General features: G+C 43.7%; 1 protein-coding gene across 2 annotated transcripts in view; it reads left to right on the plus strand.

Moving 5' to 3' along the window:
* cux1b (cut-like homeobox 1b) overlaps positions 1-19,642 on the plus strand; it is a 53,834-nt gene that overhangs the window by 19,948 nt on the left and 14,244 nt on the right. For both annotated transcript variants that reach the window (XM_026193484.2, XM_026193485.2), the window contains exons 3-9: positions 2,296-2,343; positions 6,266-6,344; positions 9,129-9,266; positions 11,623-11,746; positions 13,820-13,896; positions 14,816-14,882; positions 19,329-19,377. In XM_026193484.2, coding sequence (XP_026049269.2) covers positions 2,296-2,343; positions 6,266-6,344; positions 9,129-9,266; positions 11,623-11,746; positions 13,820-13,896; positions 14,816-14,882; positions 19,329-19,377 — 582 coding nt within the window. The remainder of the gene's footprint in view (positions 1-2,295; positions 2,344-6,265; positions 6,345-9,128; positions 9,267-11,622; positions 11,747-13,819; positions 13,897-14,815; positions 14,883-19,328; positions 19,378-19,642) is intronic.

Genomic DNA, 19,642 nt, shown 5'->3' on the forward strand with positions numbered 1-19,642 from the left:
TGCTGCCTGGGCCCCTCCACTCCCCTCACCACACACACACACACACACACACACACACACACACATTGACCATGGTGTCTGTGTGCATTGTTGTTATATGGTCATAAATCTTTGGAAGTGGAGGGGGCAGGGGGTGGAGCACCGCAGAGTGGACCAGAGGGGTTTAAAACTCCGGTGTTCAGCAGAAGGAGTCGCTTGGTGCCGTGTGGTATTTGCGTGTGTTTGTTTTTGTTTGAGTCTACACTAGGTTATTATAATTAACTAAAAGCTAAAAGTAGGTGTAAATGAAGCATTTTAGTTAAGCTCAATACAAACAAAAGCTAAACTTAAATCGAACTAAAATAGAGTAAAAAAAATACTGAAATCTTCAGTTTTAGGTTTTGTCACTTTGGTCTGATTTGCTTTTATTACCTGCCATGTGTTTATCGAGACTTGAGATGTCTACATGTGTGAATGAACATCCTTTAGAAAATCTTGTTTATGTTCGTATTTCTATTCTGAACCTCTGAAAAATGTGACTAAAGCACTCCAGACTAAAGTAATTAAAGACTAAAAGTAACACTGAAAAGAACGAAACGTTTTTCTCTCCCCCAAACAATCAATCCGCATCTGGAAACTGTCTGAAAATAAACCAAATCGAAAACAAAAACACAAAAACGAAAGAAGAAAAATGCAAAAGTATAATAATTGTAAGTAATCATTGAGGTTGCTGCAGCATTTATGAAAGCTTACAGCTACTAAAACCTAAAAACTCAAAGTTAATGAGATTGTTAGAGCGACTTCATATGATTTGGTTTTCTTAAAAAAAAATTTATGGTTGCCTCGAGTTGACTCATCGCGCAGACTCCTTCAAAAAAAGCTGAAGATTATAATTTCAACAAAGGCGGCAATTATTGCTGGACTACTTTTTTTGGTTACTGTATTTTCATAAGAGGTTCTGTGAATCAGCGCTGAGTTGATGATAACACAAAGTGTGAGATACTGAAGTGAAAAGTGCCTTAAATGTTGCATTTTCATTGCCTTGCAGCAAAACGGGGGCATAGATGTTCCAAACAAGTGAACTTTTGTTTATATTTTGTATTTTCATGAATCCAAATATGCTGTAGTGCAGGTCATCGAAAAACTAAAAGGAAACTGAAATGTAAAATTAGAATATTATCAGAATGCAAACGATGAAGCTGACACTTATCTGGTGTTTTGTGTGGGTGGGTCTTTTTTTTTTTTTTCCCTCCATGCTCTTCATCTCCTCTGTGTTAGAGGGAGAAAAAAGAGGGAAGGAGGGTTTTTTTGAGGGGGGGGCAGGGTGCAGGTCATTACCCCTCAGCGGGGGGATATTGAATTGGCCCAGACAAACAGCCGCAACGACCCCTGATGAGGTAACAATGAAGCGGGGTCACCAAGGTCACGACCTGTCCTCAGCCCCAGACAAGCGGCCTGTCTGGACCAACCTGGGATTAGGCCTGGCCCCAGACACTGGTCCCAGGTCAGTTTGGGATGCACGTTCCCCTGCAGCCTCAGCTAGGCTTTTAAAGGCAGAGGGTTTCTAAAAGGCGCCGAGTCTCCCGAGCACACATCTGTCGTTGCCCTACTTCACATCTTCATTAGGCAGTTTTGAGAGTGCGCGTGCATTCACAAACTGTGAGAATCAAGTGTTCCTGTACAGAATGTCCTATTCTGCCGCGCTTTTTACCATACGCTCCAGTTCAGTTTGTCAGGATGTGGGCTCAGCTAACAGCACGGTGATTTGCATGTTCCCCTGATACGTGCTCGACCGGGTATCTAATCTGAAACTGCTGACTTGTACTGGAAAGTCATGCAATGGGACTTGGGAGGATAAGGAGCGTTTCCGTTATAGTAAAAAAATAAAATAAAATTTGGTGCGCGGACATGATTTGCATTAACAGTAGGCCTTCTCCTCGGCTCATTCACTCTCACGTGCGCTAGCGCTGCCCCTGGGTGGCCCAGGTGGTGCTGCACCTGTTCATGTGAGAAACGCTGTCCGCCGGAACACCTCCGGGTACAAACCTGGCATCCTCCCTAACATCATGTTCATCACTCACGCACCGCAGTGTTTTTTTTTTTTTGTTTGTTTTTTTTCTTTTGTTTTTCATTGAGGTTGACAGCAGCAGGAACGGTCACTGCTTGAGCAGCTTATTCGATTGCTACATAGTCATTATACAACTTGTGCATCTCTGCCACTTGTCCCTGTGTTATTTAGTGCTATTTAAGGATTAAAATATTCAGTTGATTCTTCTGTTTTTGATACTCACTAATCTCCTCTTTATTTTTTTTTAGGATTTACGGAAACAGGTTGCACCTTTGCTTAAGAGCTTCCAAGGAGAGGTGAGTGGATTATTTTTGGAAATTATTATTGACACAGCGATATCCATAACATGCTCCAAGCAAAGTAATCAAATAATGCATTTTATGAAGCCTGTTTGACATTCATTAACTGCTAACTTGCTTCCTCTCGCAGTGCCTTTTTTTCTTTTTCTTTTTTTAACTTTTGTCTTCAATCATCATCTCTTCTCTCTCACTTCTCTCTTTCCCCTCTTCACTTCGCCATCTCCTGTTCTCTTTCTTGCCACTATCTCATTTCCCCTTCTTTCCTCTCCCTCTTTTCTTTGCTCTGCTCTGCTCTTGATTTTCTGTCCTATTCATGAAGTCCTGTTGCCCGAGGGTGTGTTTAAATTGCATCCTGCAAAAAAAAAAAAAAAAAAGGCACCACAAAACCCTAGCTCTAGCCAGTCACAACTCACCGAGTGCTATTTCCTCAGACTTTGTCTGCATGATTCTGTGGGGGGATATTTGTTGTTGTTTTTTCTTTTTTTTTTCTTCAGTTGATTTGGTGAATCATGAGCCATTTTTGCTCATTGTGGCACATGCATGTTTACTTTAAGTTTGCCCAAGGTTTTTGTGTACCTTGACCAATCAAAGGTGACTTTTGTGTGTGCTATATCATACCCCTGCTGTTCCTCCTCCTATCCTCCTCCTCCGTCATTTTGGCCCATTTCCATCGTGGCTCCTCCTCACTGGCAGCCATGCATTTCCAGTTCGCTCCCATATGTGAAAGTCAGTGGGTAGGAGTGGAAGCGGCTGGTTTAGACTGGGGCGTTATTTGGGGTTGGAGTGGGTGGACATTCAGCAGAATCTTTTCTCTAACACACACACATACACACACACTCTCACACACAGAGAAAGAAAATCATCTCAATAGATAGTGACAGGGCTGCTTTGCTACTGGCCATAGAGTGCTACAGTTTAACACTGGGTTAGTTTCCATATTCTTGTGTTAGAGCAACAACCACAGCCAGTGGTTATGTAAAAATGCTGTAATTTATAGTGGTTCTTCCATGTTCTGCTGATGATCCACAGTCTATTTAGAGAATAGAAACAGCAGCGGTATAATTGGGGCTTTGTCAGCTGTTTCCACAATCCTCATGTTGACACACCTCGACGGCGTGCACACCAGAACACGCTGAGACGCGTAGTGGGTGGTCGCGGAACTGAGAAGGACATTATCTTATGATTATTGCGATAATACTGTACACCCGCGCCAGTCTTAGAGCAGCCCATCAATCAGTCGCCTATTCTGCACGCTTGCATGCCACGACATGAGTTGCTCTGAGAATGTGTAATTTTAGCCCGTCTTTGTTTGCTTACCCCTCAATGCTTTGATCAAGGACAAGACAGCACCAGAAGCCAGAAGGTCTTGTCGAAATCCCACAGTAACTCATCCTTAAGCATTTTACCCAGGAGGGTGAATCTTTACTAAGTGAATGTAGAACTCAGACAGAACAATAAAAAGTTTTAGCCCAGGAACTTGGAGGTCTTGATACTCTGTTTAATCTTTGTCATTGAAAGGTGGATGCCCTCGGGTCATAATTATTACCAATAACAGTAGTGTTTCCACAAGGCCTCAGTTTGGTAAACGGGTTATGTGTGTGTGTGTGTGTGTGTGTGTGTGTGTTTGTGTGTGTATGTTGCATACTCAGTGTTCCTTGTTGGTCCATCGATCAGATAAGCTTTTCCATTATCCAAGGCTTCAGTCTCTGCTTCCCATAGCCTCCCCTTATCAGACTCCACTGGGGCCACACACACACACACACACACACACACACACACACACACACACACACAGATATATATGTATACACACACAGGTCAGCCCGATGCCCTTCACACACTACGGGTTAGATAGGGGAGCAAGGTGGTGCTGAGTGATGGTGGCACAAGGTGCTGACGTATGTACGTATGTGTTTGTGTGCGTGGACTTGTCAGGGATACCTTTTTGCAATTGCAAGCACTTCTCATCAGTAACCTACTGATACTGGTGAGGTATCATTTGTGTCACTTCATTTGTTTTGCTTGGTGTGTGTGTGTGTGGGATGGGGGCAGGGGAGCATGTAATAGCAGATGTCATTGGGATTGGTTGAAAGAGCTGCAGTTTGGAACAGCAGGGTTGTATTTGCAAATCCTGGGTGGTCTTCTAATGGCTCTGGTCCTGCAGTTAACCTGCCTCTAACTGTAGGGTGTGTCCTACATTAAATGTCTATTTCCTGCCTCCCATGTTGGGCTATATAAAGCTAGTGTACCACTGACCTTGGCCCAGTCATTGTACAGTCACGCAGCTGGCTTCCTTCGGTGCCATTGGCAGATAATTTTTTTTTTTCTGTGCGTGTGTGATGGTTTTTGTATGTTTCTTTTTTATTATGAGATTGTGTGGCATGACTTTAAGTCTCTGATCACATTCCCTTATATATACAAACACACACACAGACGTGTGCACGGACATTTCGACAGGTTTGATGTTGGTGTGTGTGAGAAAGGTATTAGTGCTCTGTATCTGTAATCTCCCATTAGCGGCCATGCATTTGAGGATTCTGATCGCTCAGTGTCACACAGCACACGAAGAAGGGTAAAGTACACGATGCAGCATGATGTGAGAACGAGAGATATTAGTATTGGAGAGAGAGGGAGGAGGGAGATTGCAGGAGCATGCAAGAGAGACTCAAGTGTGACAGAGAAACATGTGAGAAAGGCTAACAGTGGAAAAAACAAATTGAGGAAAAGAAAAGACTGAGTCAGAGAACATGGAAGTGACAAGAGAGAGAATTTGTGAGAGAGACGGGGAGAAAGACACAGAGAAATGAAAAAAAGAGGGAGGGGTGGTGTGCTGGCACCAGCCTACTCAGGGCCAGATGTTTTGCGGCTAAAAAACTAGAGATGAATCAAAGCCATGTGAAGAGATTTATTAGGTTCCCATAGGAGCCCAGGCAGTATTACATGTAGCCCGCTCTGTTTACAGTGGCAAGAACCCCTAAACCACCCATCAACTACACTACTGGCTTGGCTGGGAATGTGAAGACTTTATATTTGGACTTATATAGGCTTTTGTCTTTATTCCTTTTCTCTCAGTGAATGTGCTGGAGGAGTTGGAAGAGAAACACAGGCTGTTTAGTCTGAGTGCGTGAGCCAGAGTAGTCAGCTGTAGCTCTGCCCAGTACAGTAGCACCATCTGAATGTCTTTATTTGGCATCTGTTTCCCTCGATTTAGACTTGATTTCAGATGCATTTCGCCTACTCTGTCTGCTTCTCATATTGAAGTGTGACACAGAGACTATGGCAGAGCTCGTTGCCTCATGTTTCAGCATTGACAACAGCGTAAAAGTTCCCCTCTCCAGTATGATTTTAGAATTAATCTCTTATAGATCCAATCTAATGCTGTCCGTTTCAATAATATCGGTGATGGAATGCATGCCGTGCCCTCTTGTGTTAATGGCTGCATCAGTAATGGATCCACACTGTATTGCTGCTAAGAGCTGACTGAATAATCTGCCCCTGCTGTGGCTGGAAAGACTGAGCCAGCTGTTTAATGATGTCAGTGTGCTGGAGGGGAAACAAACACACACATTTGCACACAGGCTCGCCATCTCACTCACACACACACACACACACACACACACACACACACACAACAGACTGAAGGACTTAGGCACACTCACTCGAGGACAGACGGATAGACGAACACACGTACACAGCAAACGAAACGCATCCGTCATCGGCTGAACAGCTGAACTGACTTCACGGGAAGGAAACACCAACGTGGCCGCTGTCATGACGGCCCCGATCTCATGCAACATACCAAGGCATAGTGAGGATAGACAGATATGTAGACGGCTCTCACCGTTAAATTAATGTGCCTGCTTTTGGAGTGTATGGTAACTGACGTTTAACAATTACGTTTTATTTTTCCTCCTTGCAGATCGATGCCTTGAGTAAGAGGAGTAAAGAAGCAGAGGCCGCCTTCTTGAACGTGTACAAAAAAATAATCGATGTCCCAGGTAAGACTGCTCTTAGTGATGATACAAGTGTGTTTGTGTAGACTCCTCCCTAGTCCGGAATTGCAATCAGGGAGACCTTCCCTCATCCGTGCAGACAGCAGCAACAGGGAAAAACGCAGAAAACGTGTGACACCGTCCCTCTGGTGCTGCTTCACTGTTCATCCAGGCGTGTGCGACGCCTTAATATGTCCCCAGGAGACCTCATCCCCATTGGTATAGCCGTTATAGGGTCTTAACAGAAGGTGCGTCCTGATACGGATGACAAGCGTGCCCACAATTGGCCGCGGCAAAGTGTGCACATACACGAGCGGTCGCATCCAGCAGCACTGAGGCTGAGGGAGGGCCGCGCGGCACCGAGAGCTGCAGAACACACAGCCACAGTGCTGCTGGTAGGAGACTTTCAGCTGCTCGGGAGCCCTGAAGGGGCCGCGTATGCAGGAATGAAAGAGTTGAGTTCATCTATAGCGTAAGGAGGTCATCATATTCCCACATGGATAGACCTACAGTAATATCTTTGGATTGTACTGCTCCCAATAAGTCAGCGCCAGCTCTGACGGGGCTATTCTTAACTTGCAGCGAGACAATGATGTAATGCCTGATGCATACACGCACACAGACACAGACCGGCCTGACTAATGCAGCAGTCTTGAAAGAGGAAACAGTGTGTTTTGTTCTGTCTTCTATCAGCTGAAGGCCTGGTTAGTCAGCCCAGTGTGCTCTGGTTTAGATTAAAGGTGTCTGGCGAGAGCGTTCAGCACCAGTGGCCCACCAGTCAAACTGCTTTTAACAGGCTGTACAGTTGATTTGAAGCGGGGGGGTCCAAGTGAAGGACACAGGTTTGATAAGAGGGAGAGAAAGTTGATTTTTCAAGGGCACAGAGGCAGATAGGAGTCCAAATTCAGGGCGTACAGTTATGTTAGTGAGTGTTTGTACTTGTGTGTATTTTTTTTTTTGTGAGACTTTGGAAGCAAACGCATGTGTTTATGTGAAGAGGTGTGTGCGTGCGTGTGTGTGTCAGAGCCAAGCCCTGCATGGTGTGTCACCTTGACAGCACAAAATCAGCATGAAATTCCCCAATCGTTCTCTGCTGATCTCTCATTAGCATAGTTAAGATATCTAACTGCGTCAGACATGAGACACACACAAACGCGCGCGCACACACACAGCCCTTACCCCCAGCTGTAAGCTGTCAGTTCCTCTTATCTGTACAACACACACACACACTCATAAACACGCACACACAAACACACACACATAAACTGCTCTTTTAGCTGGCATGCTGATGAGCGTCGCCTGCGTCTCTTGGCTGCCTGTCACCAGTCTGCCACCCATGAGCACCAATCAGATGTGATTGGCCTGACTGACAGGCCTCTCTTCATCACACTGACAGTTAACCCTGCTGTGTGTTCAGAGATGTTGGTAAAATGCCTCCAGAAAGTTGCCTTTCTTCCTTCTGTCTCTGTTTCTTTAATCTCGTATTTACCTTTTCTCATTGCCTGTTTTTACAGCTCCGCTTTGTCCATCTGTCTGCTCCCATGTTTTTCTTCTTTCTCGCTTTCAAGCGGCATCATAGCGAAACATTTTAACTGATCATAGCCCAGTAATCTCTCCTGTTAATTTGTCTCTTCTATGTTACTGTGTGCCTCTACTTATCCGGTTCTCCCGCTGCGCCAACAGTTGACGCATTATGTTTTTTTCCCGCATACAGAAACCAAAGTTAATCTCCTAACTCAACAATGGTCGCTTGATACAAAGACTGATAGTCTATCGTTCAATAGACTTTATGGATAAAGTTTTGTTAGGAAAGAATGGGTAAACCAACAGTGACTTATAAGTACGAAGTTTGATCTGTTCTTTTCTAATCACCGAAGTGCTCTGATGTTATAAGAGCCTGATGACTTTCTTTTTAGGTCATTATCAGTAAGTGAGAATAATGTATTTAAGTGTGGCCGTGAGAAGCCAGTGATGAAGACGCATCAAGGTTAAGCTGCTTTACTCTATAGCAGGAGCATTAAACATAAGGCCCGGGGGCTTGAATCGGCCCGACGAACACTTGAATCCGGCCTTTAAACTGTATTTTCACAAGTTTTTAAGATTTTCCTGTTGATAAAGACTGCCTACCCCCAGTGCAATTCATACTACACCAAAGTAATTGAATGACAGGAAAGCACTTGCTTTTCAGCCACTAGTGAGTCTACAGTAAATTAACAAAAACTTTATATTTTATAATTACAGGACAATCTGTGCAATGAACTATCATGACTCTTTCTGTAATTTTACACATTTATCATGCAGTTCCACCTAAGATCAAACTGGGCTGTGTGTGACCCACGATGTTAAATGAGTTGGACATCCCTACTCTAAAGTATTGAACCTTCTATCATGGAGAGTAGTTTGAAAACAGGTTTATTATAAATAACTAACATTAAATAGAATTTACTGCCACATTATTATTTCTAAAAGTAAAGCCAAGCTCTGATTTGAAGATGTCAGACTGTTCTCCCCTCATCGCAGTATGACTGGTAATTGCGATATGTTTTGGTTTCTGCTCTAACCACTAATCCTCCAAAGGGGGATCAGAGGTCAGGGTCGGCTCCAGAACAGTTGTCCTGGAGCTGCTAGAGATTCATTGCCTTGCCCAAGGACTCTTCACCAGGGCAAGCTCTCCCTCTCTCTCACAGGGCCATGAATGTAGTTATTCCTAGCTCACTACACCACCTTGCCGCCCTTGCTTGTCTGATCTGCTTTACAGTGTGTTAACATGGTGTGTGTTTTCTCTACCAGATCCTGTACCTGTGTTGGAGCTGGCTCAGCAGCTGCAGCTGAAGCTCCAGAGGATGCACGACATTGAGACAGAGAACACCAAACTTCGAGAGACACTGGAGGACTACAACAAAGAGTTTGCAGAGGTTAAAAACCAAGGTTAGAGACGGATGCGTGCACAGGCACACATTATGGGATTTTCCCGACTTTGACAGAAGTAGATGTAGACCATACAATTAACTAGTTAATACTTATCAAAATTTCACATTCCGGTGTTTTATGTTGACGCTCGTTTGTGAAAAAAACAGACACTAATGCCAGTGAGTCCAGATCTTCACTCCATGTCATTTCCTTTTCCCTACACTTCTGGTCTCTTTACACTTGTGCTATCCATCCCTCTTCCCAGCAACCTAAAAATAAACTTTAAAAAAATTAAATGAGAAGAGAACTTGTGTAACCTGGGTTTTAGTGAAAAGCTTTTGTAAAGCTGTTGTAGAGCGATTCTTTTTTTCTTCTTCTTCTTCTTCTTCTTCTTCTTCTTCTTCAAAAAAAAAAAAAAAAGGATGTTAACTAAATTAAAAACAATATGCCCAGCTGGACCTACAGTGGACCAGTCATCCTGTCCTGGATTGCATCTAATTGCAGTAACAGGAGGGTCTGGTTGGAGCAGAATACGGACTCACTGAGTCACCTGCTGCAGATTTGCTGTGGTAGTTGAAGTCTAGGAGAGACTTGTTGGAGTAGCAGCTAAAGTGATATCCAGGAGGGCCACTACAGCAGCCCTGTAGATAGGAAGTGTTGGAGTACAGCTGGTTAGCAGCAACTGAACATTGAAAATATAACTGAGGAGACTATCCACTGAGTTGTTTTCTTTCTCTAATGGATTAAAAAAGAAAACATTGCTAAATTGAATCGGCAGATACACTTTGGTGGCCTTGTTGTCAAGTCTGTGTGTGAAAAGTGTAGTGGAAAATTTTGTCCTGCTTGTGTATGAAAAGGTAGTTTTAGTTCATTAAAAAAAACGAGCAGTATGTGAAGCAAGATGAACACAACATTTTCAGTTTCTGGACATATTTTCGGTTTAGCTTATAGCTCTCTCGAAAGTGGAAATGTCTTAAAGTTCAGGGGACTAAAGGTGAGAAAGTCTCTACTCTTGCTTCAGAATTCTTTCCTGCGTGTGTGCGTGGACTGCCTTGTTTGTGCAGCTTTACTTGAAATCTGTCCTCATCATTGCGGGTTTATACCTCTTTGACATACATTGAGATATGTGGAAAAAAAAATCCTAAACACTAAAATGTCCACAGGTTTACGTTTAAAAAGTTTCCCGTGAGGATGAAAAAGACGTGACAGAGTTGGAGGAATGTAAAAAAAAAAAAAAAATGCAATGATCTACATCCGCTTAAAGATGGAGAAACTGACAACAGCGGGGAGAGATGAGTGAGAAGCGGTAATAAAAAGTGGTGTAATTTCAGTCGAAAAGGAGGAGTGAGCGAGCGAACGGGGGAATGTTTTGGAATCCCCCTTTCCTCAGTGAGAGTTAATTGGAACAGCTCGATAGCGGCAGGGTTCCATTCTGCCATTGATTTTCCTGTTCCCTCATCCTTTATCCCTCCTTCCCGCCTCAATAGATGGGGGATATTTAAACCCCAAAACACACTGTGGAACTCCCACTCCTGTTAAACACACACGCGGATCCGCCCGCACACTCTCTCTCACACACACACACACCACACACATTCACACACATACACACACACAGAGTGCAGGGGCCATTGATCCCCGCAACCTAAATGTTTAAAGTTCAGTTAAGCAGTTAAGGGGTAAGAGGGCTCTGAGGGGACTCTCCTCTATTGATTATGTGTCAGAGCAGTGAGACTGGAGTTTAAATCACACGCACACACACACAAAGTGCTAAGAGCCCTCAGTCAAAGGTAGCGAGCAGCAATGCGTTATATCATTGTCTCACTCACTTATATCTTTCTCTGAGAAACACACACACACACACATAGGGAGGACTATTTATTACTCCAGTTATGTGTTAGATTTATTTCAGGCTGCCCCATACAGCGCTCAGCCGGCAGCAGGTTATGGGGTTTCGGTACTAATGCAGTCCTAATGAATGCAGCATATCTGCTCTTTGTGATAGTTGAATATTCTACGGCAGCTGCGGATTCAAAGATTGATTGATTGGTAATTTATTTCAACATGTGAACAATATACAAGTACATTTAGAAAAGAAATGAGAGAAAAAAAAAAATACTATACAAATTACATACAAACCGGGGCCATGGGGGCCAAGGTCTTCATCTGTGCTCACAGAGGAAGAATGCAGGATGTGAAATGCTGCTTCTTAGGCAAAGGTCAAACACCTCGCTAAAAACATCGTCACTGCTATTTTATATCAGATATATAGAAAAGTGCCATAGTTTGCTGTCTGTGTTTTCTATCTAGATCACTCACGTTTCTGACTTCTTTTCTCTCGGTGCTCGCCTCTTTGCTCTAATCTCTTCCACAGAGGTGACCATTAAGGCCTTGAAGGAGAAGATTCGCGAGTACGAGCAGTCTCTGAAGAATCAAGCCGAGAACCTGGCCCAAGAGAAGCAGCTCCAGCTACACAACGACTATGCAGAGAAGGAGAGGTAAAAGTTGCGCATGTTTATGTGCGTATGTGCGCTGCTGCAGCTGTGTTTAAAGTAATAACCTCTGCATTATTTTGCAGTTTGAATGCTTTGGGTCATTGTGCCCTCAGGCAGAACTGCTGATTCTTATCTTTGAATGATAGGTTTAAGATTTCAGACTTTATTTAGCAGGGCTCTCTGTTCACAACTTACTAATTCCTACTTAAGCAAATCTCCAAGGGCTCTTTTCTTTTTTTTTTCTTTTCTCTTTTTTTCAGTAGTTATCAGTCTAATCGACAAATTGTTGCTTATTGCTTTCCTCCTGCGCACAAATGTAGGAATGGAGATAACTTGCATAAAAGACAATGCCAGCATTTTTGTCATGTGGGCGCTTGCCATTCTCGCTTTGATGGGAATCGACACCATCCACTCCCATTTTCTGTTTACCAAGATACTTTTCAGCCGTTATGTTGGATATTTTGCTGCCATGGGCCTCTGCTGTGCAAAAATATGCTTTGCTGATAAAGACTACTTTATTTCAATACAATGGTTTTTTTTTTTGTTAAAGTGTGTAATTTTCAGGTGTACAGGAAGACGGGGGCAGTAATAAGCTCAAAAAATGCTTCCGGATGCTTTAGGGACATTTAAAAAAAACTGCTTAGTGAGGCTAAAATGCTTTAATACTGCCATTTTCCAGAAAAGGGCCAATTTGGCCTAAAGTATAATGGACTTGAGGCAGGAATATTGTTTCACGTAACAACTAACTCAGGCTCCTTTGCTTCTACATTGGATCCCAAAAAACAGTAACTAGTTTAAGCTATCTTGTGATCCCATATTAACTTGGATAATGTGTGCTCTTATTTTGAAGTAATCAAATCAAATAAAAAAGAGATGTGCAGACATCTAAGTGATGAGGCTTCATGTGATTAGCCGCTGCAGCCTCGGGGCTTAAAGACGCAGCATATTTTCACTGAGGGAGAACAAGAGCTAAAAAAGCTCTGATGGATGCGTCAGACCTGAACGTTTTTATCAGCAATGAAATGAAAGTTTGAGACCGACAGAATTAACAGATTAAATTCAGCGTGTCACAAGTGCTCAGCTGCACAGTATGGAGTTCCTCTTCAAGCATGTTAATATGCAGTTTTACTACTAAATCGCACTCTCACCATGCAGATTTAGTAATGATATACTGACTCCAAACAGTCTCCGCTGTAATTCTAAGCGAATGAGACCCGATGCACTGAACGCTATGGATTTTCTCCAAGCTACAAGCTGCTTGCAGTCTTTAAAACACCATCCCTCTGATGAAAGTCCTCATTTCAAGTTGACGTATACAGTTTACTAATATGAAATGGACTTTACAAAGCACGTTTTCCTCCTGTCAGTCATCTCGTTTGTTTGACGAAGCTGTATTAAAGCTCACTGTCCCTTTCATACGTACAGTAGAAGATCAATTGTCCAATTGTATTTCCTGTACGTCAGTGTTTTATGGGCCCCTTCCTGTCTGCAGTGAGCTGACTTCCTGTGTCTGAGAGAGAAGGGGGGGGGGGGGAGTAAATGGATGGCACCTCCGATGCATTTCATCCTGCAAGGAATGAGCGAAGGGTAGAGAGAGTGAGGGAGATGAAAGGATGAAGTAGAGGGCAGAAAAATAGAGATGACAGGAGAGACAGATTGGCGGGGAAGGGGGGCATCAAAGAGTGCCATAAAGACCATCTTTGTGCTAGATTATTGATGTTTTTACACGCAGTGGCAATTTCTCAGCAGAGCCCAACTTTTTATATGCTAAGAATGAATCTATTTTATCCTTGTGGTTTCTGTCGCCCCCTCCCCCCTCTCCCTTAGTCAAGCCTCGCGCACTCTCTCTCTCTCTCTCCCCCCTGGGTGCAGTGTGCCCCAGTGGCCAGACATTCCTGCCTAATAGGGCTGCTTAATGAGGAGTGGGTTGTGTTGGGAGGATTTTAGGGTGGAAAACACTTCAGAAATGGTGGGAAAATAGAGAATAGTCGCAGTTGCCACAAAGTGTGAGCTCAGAATTTACTGACTCAGTATCTCTTGACTGACTGTGACTTTCTGCTACCTGGTCTCTTGTAGGAAACTCCAGGAGAGCCAGGACTCCATGTCCTCAAGGTTGGAGGAGGCCGAACAGAAAGCCCGGTCCCTACAGACAGGTACCAGCCTACGCAGCCTGTACACACCTGGGGATTGTTTACCCACCTTTAGATAAAGTGCTCTTATCACTGAAAGTGTAGTTGGGCTGGCTATTAAGCCTTTGAAAACTTCTTAAAGGGGACTTATTATATTAATCTCCAGTTCCATATTTTTATCCCTGTACTTTGGTAGAGTAGCTTTGTATGATTTAAAAGTTCAGCGTCATCTTTGTTTACCTTAAACCCGTGAAGCCCTGTATTCTGCTGTCCTGAAACAAGCTGTTTTAGCTCCCTTCCACCTCCCTTTAATCCAGCTTTCTTCAGACTGACAAATAGAAGGGTTGAAACATCAGGTGGGTGGAGCGTCTGTGCTCCCAGGCAAAGCTGCGTTCCCGAGATGACCATATAAGGATATCCCCTCTCAGTGATATCATGCAGATCCCAAAGTAGAAAAAAAGAATATATTTAACCGGAGCTTTGGGCTCATAGGGGTTACATCCACATACACCGACCATATTACTTAAAACTTGTCATTTGTAATGTGATCATCCACCTTTGTGTGACAGAAAAAAGGAAATCATAATAGATTCCCTCTATTCCTCTCTATTTCTCAATAAATGTTCACCCATTGTGAAAATGAGTTTAAAAAAAAAAAAACAGCTACTGGTGATTATTATGTTTAACACTCATAGTTAATCTGACACATCTGGACTAGGTGTCTGCGAGGCCTGGAGATCTAAGAAAATCTCAGCTGTCATCACTGAGAAACAGAAATGCCAAAGTTTCTCGTGTGAAATAAGACTTTAGTAGTAAGAAGCTGTCAAAGATAATGTTTACACCTTTAATGCTCTTTTAAAAAGTATCGCTCATGTCTGGATCTGCTTCTTCAGCTCACTTTGCACCAGGAAAACCCTTAACTGTCTCTCACCGTCTTTTGCAGCACTTGAAACAACTCAGGCCGAGCTCTTTGATTTGAAGACAAAGTATGACGAGGAATCCACAGCAAAGTACGTGCCTCACTGATCTATGTGTGTTTGCGGGTGACTTCTCCCCTCTGGCTCCTCCATACTCTCCTCCTGACATAATCATCCTGTTTAGTGAATCTCCTTGCATGGAAACTCCCCCTTCTCTCCCTAACAGCTGGATTTTCTCCCACAACAGCCAGCAGCCTCCAAATCCCGGCATTACCCATGCACTGTAAATACTGAAAGGGATTGTAATGTATTCTGCAGCCAAACTAAAACATCAAAATAGAGTTTGTTTTGTGCGCGCGGATGTGTGTGTGGTTTTGTTTAATCCATTAAGACCTGATATGTACGTACAAGTCTTATATAGGCGCCTGATGTCTTAATGGGGTAAAGAGCTTTCAGATTTCATCAGAGACTTGATAGAGAGGTGCCAGATTGAAAGCTACATATGTTTTCTAATAGGACCTGTAAGATGAGATGGCTTCAGTCGAGCTTTGGGCATCTATCATTATTGATCTTATAGTAGTGTTGAGGATGAGAACAGAAGCTTTTCCATGTCAGCACTCCGCACTGTGAAGTGGCACTTTATGACATTCACACTCCTCGTTCCCTCTGGGTTAGCAGCAGGACCCAGAACCTCGTGAGCACCAGAATCGCATACGCAAAGCTGAAAAATTACATTTCCGGGGAAGGGGGGGATCACCCTGCCTTGGCTGAAATATGAGCTCTTTTGGCTAAATCCAGGGACTGATAATAAAATGGTCAAGGGCATCCTGTGTTCATACACAAAGTACGTGAGAGTATCAACTTGGCTTTTAAGGCCACCCCACCACCATCGCCACCCCATCCCATTTACCTGGCCCCAAACTCACTGTGCCTCTCCATTAACAGAGTTGTTAAATTGATTGGCTGTTAAAAACAAATCGATCCCTCTTCTGTCTTCCTCACAATTTTTTTTTTCTCCCTGTTTTTTTCCTTTTTTCCCTCTTACCTCGCTCACTCGCACACTTTGTCGTTTGTCTCCTGCATTAGGTGTTTGGGTTTTTTTTTTAGTGTGAGAGGAAAGACCACAGGACGAAATTGCACACGGTGTAATAGCACTAATCAATATGTTTCATAGTCTATCAGAAGGCCCTCCCTCCCCCCGTCCCCTTTCCTGCACTTCTTTTTTTTTTTCTTCCTACATTTCTTTACGCTTTCTTTTGGCGTCCTTGTCTCTTCGTTTTATGTCAGAAGAAAACACTTTTTGAAAAGACACTTATAGTAGGTCCCATTTGCTTACAGAAGCTAATAAACACATGCCCACCCACATAAATACACACACACACACACACACGTACAAGTATACACTCACTCATTCGCTCACTCACTCGTGAGCCCGAGGCAGTCAGGGTCCTTGACTATGTGGCGTGCTGTGATCTGAAATTTTAATGCAACGCTTTAAAGCACACACAAACCCTCTCTAACCCTGCACCCTCCCAGTCCTTGGAGTCCTTCCCCCGTTTACTGCTTGGCTGAGCAAATCGCCAGTGTTTGGCTGAACACAACTTTTAACCCTTTAACTGCATACATTTTGGCACTGCGAAACACAAACGCATACATACATATCATGCGCTTCTCTCCTCACAAGCGCACAGACACGTGCGGGTACACACACACAAACGCGCACACACGCACACACTCGCTCTGAACTTTTCACTAAGGAGGACATTGCGTGACAAATCCCCCCCATCCTCTCGCTGCATTTGGGTAATCTGCCTTTTAAAATAAGCACTAACACACTCTCACAAACACCCGTGGACGTACACAAACACACTCCCTGAGAATTTGGTCGATGTTTGCAGCGCCCGGAGAGTCTCAGCTTCAGCGGGAGGCGGGCCTGCAGATGTAGCGTAGCCCCCCCCCCCCCCCTTCTCTGTGTCGACGCTGTGAGGGTCTGGCTTGGCCGCATTTTACCCGTTTAGTCCCTGTTAAAGATTAATGATATATTGATCTCCAGCCCCACAGGATGCTTTGTGTGTGTATGTGTGTGTGAGTGTGTGAGCTGAGTGTGCGGAGACTCCTCTGTATGTTTGCGCATAGCTTTATCTGCATGTAGGAGGCTTTGATAACATTTTGGTTAAAATCCGTTTAATTGCCGATAATTAGGCACCGGTCAATAGGGCTTTCTTTCCGGTGTCCAGCCCAAGCACACAACAACACAAAATGGCGCACAACATACACACAGACACGGTCTCACAGCTAGCTTCTTTTTAAGCCTCCTTGAAATCCCCAAGGTAACACGCTGTGAAAACGCAATGTGGAGAAAGCCAAGGAAAGAAAAGGAATGGAGTGATGAAAGCTGGAGGGCAAAAAGCGAGCCAGGGGCCGGAGGCTTCAGCGAGGAAGAGGGGATAAGAGAGCGATAGAGGAGGGAAATGAAAATCTAAATCAGGGGAATATCCTGCTGGCACCGAGGACAGAGGCCGAGGAAGAGAGGGCGAAAGATGAGAGAGGGGAGGTGGAAGGAAGAAAAAGATGAAAGGAGGGGGTGAAAAAAGTGGAGGGCGATGGGAAGGCAACGGTTGAGGGGGAAAGGATGGAGGCAGGCAAAGGGTGGAAAAGAAAAGGAGCGCTTGAGTGAGGAGCAAGAGAGAAGATGATAGGAGATGAAAAGGCCTGTCTGAGATGGAGGAAGTACAGTAGGGCCTCAGAGGCTCTGGGCTTGTTTCAGAAGTCCTATAGTACTCACTGATGTCACTGGGTGCACCCATTGGCTTTCATGGTACAAAAGAGTGTGTGCAAGTGTGTTTGAGTGTGCGCTGATTGTGTGCGTTTTCCATTTTGGCTGTGTATCTACTCTATAGCTCCTCCCTGTGGCTGCTGTATGGTGTTTTATAGATAAGTTTGGGTGCTATAAAATCAGACTTTATCATCACGAAGGACCCACCCCCCCTTTTACTCTCCAGTGTTTGATGAAGTCATTCCAGCGGGTGCATTGGCGGGCCACGGACAGTTCCTGCCCTGCCCAGCGACTGACTGACTGACTGACTGTATCAGGATATGCAGAAAATCCCTTCCCTGTGATCTGCTTTGGCCCTCAGCCTCTAGCTTTGCCTTTATAATTCCCAAATACAGCCAAATCCAAAGGTTATTTAAGAAGACTTTGTGCATCTGTACTTTGATTAAATGATCACATTTGGAGCAGGAGCGGTGGTGTATTTGGGTTGCATTACTACCCATAAACGCTCTCCATTACAAGCTTTTCTAGCTTGTTGGCTCTCTGACCTTAACATTTGTGTGCGCGGGTGCGCGATTTGAGTGCGCTTGCGGGTCCTGCACACTATAGCTTAAGACGGGATAAAAGCTGTTGAGGTAGTGTACTATTATGTTGCTTAAATACATACTAGATCCTTTTAACTGTTAGGGAAAGAATAAAAGCGGAGAGTGAAAAGCTCTCCCACCCACATCTGATTCTTTTTGCTGCATTGCCTGTGGCACAATGTTGACCTAATATCAACTGTGTCTGTTTTGTTAAACACATTCAAATCAGTAGTACTCAAGCCTATGGGACATAACACTGTTTCTCATACTGTGACACACAAATACAAAAGCTGCGTGGGCTACTGGGTTCACTATCAAAAGATTGCAATAAAATCAAAAGGTCTTAATGGACGCGCAGTGCACATATGCGCCTCACGCCTTTCCACTCGGTGCCACTCGCGTATTCTTATCAGCGAGGAATGTCTTAAATAAACACGCACGCATTTATGCCATGTCGTTGCATTGCGTTATAGACCATCGGTGAGGTCACTATTTCCAAAGCCTCCTCGTGCTGGGAAACATATTCACGCATGTTGAAAACTCAAAAACAGAAAGGCAATTGTAGTTTAACTCAAAGTTAAAGTTGTCATTACGAAATATTAACATTCGCTGTGCTTCTGTATTCTTCAGTTCCCGCTCATTGTTCACAGAAAAGTGCCAGGTATCCACGTCTCTCACGATGGAGGGATTATTTAAAATATTTTTCCCAAAGTCCAATGAGAGGTGGTATTACGGGGATGTATTCTTGCTGTTTGACCTCTAGCAAGTGAGAGGTGAACCATGGCCTCCATCCAGACCATTAGTCAGACACAATCACACAGCTTCATAGCAGATTAGTCTGCTGTATTAGGACTTAGAGCTCTATTAATGTAATCCCTCTGTTTTAGTGTGGCCTGGGTTTAGGGGCTTACATGTGCACACCCACACTCATAGACACACACACATTTAAATACATGTATGCACGCACATATACAAGCTGTTTGGGTTATGGAGTTCACAATCAATGGATTAAGGTGAAATTTAGACAGTAGCTTAATGGACACCGTACCGGGATGCTCTAAATCTGTGCACCTCTCTTTCTGCGAGTCGTCATCATTCATTTATCCATATTTGTTTTTTTGTTTTTTTTATATCCTCTGTGCATTTATCTGAAGTAACAACACATGTTTTTCTGTCTCTTAGGGCGGATGAGATTGAGATCTTGATGACAGACCTGGAAAGAGCCAATCAGGTAGCCCGCTCGGTTTAATACTGAATAGTATTTTTTTTTTGTTTAAGTGCAACACTGTCCAAGTTGTCTTCACAAGTTTCATTGTTAAATTGTAGACCAAACAAATGCTGGCTGAAATTGTTGTGGAGGCAAACATGAGGTAAACCGATTTAAAACAATTTATTTTAGTGATATTTTATATTTTAGCTTCCTCTAAACAAATGTGACATGACCAAACCACCAACAAGTTTTTTATTGTGCTAACACACATCCACTGTGTGTCATT

Source organism: Astatotilapia calliptera, chromosome 14 (genome assembly GCF_964374335.1).
Source record: "Astatotilapia calliptera chromosome 14, fAstCal68.1, whole genome shotgun sequence".
Classification (NCBI taxonomy): domain Eukaryota; kingdom Metazoa; phylum Chordata; class Actinopteri; order Cichliformes; family Cichlidae; genus Astatotilapia; species Astatotilapia calliptera.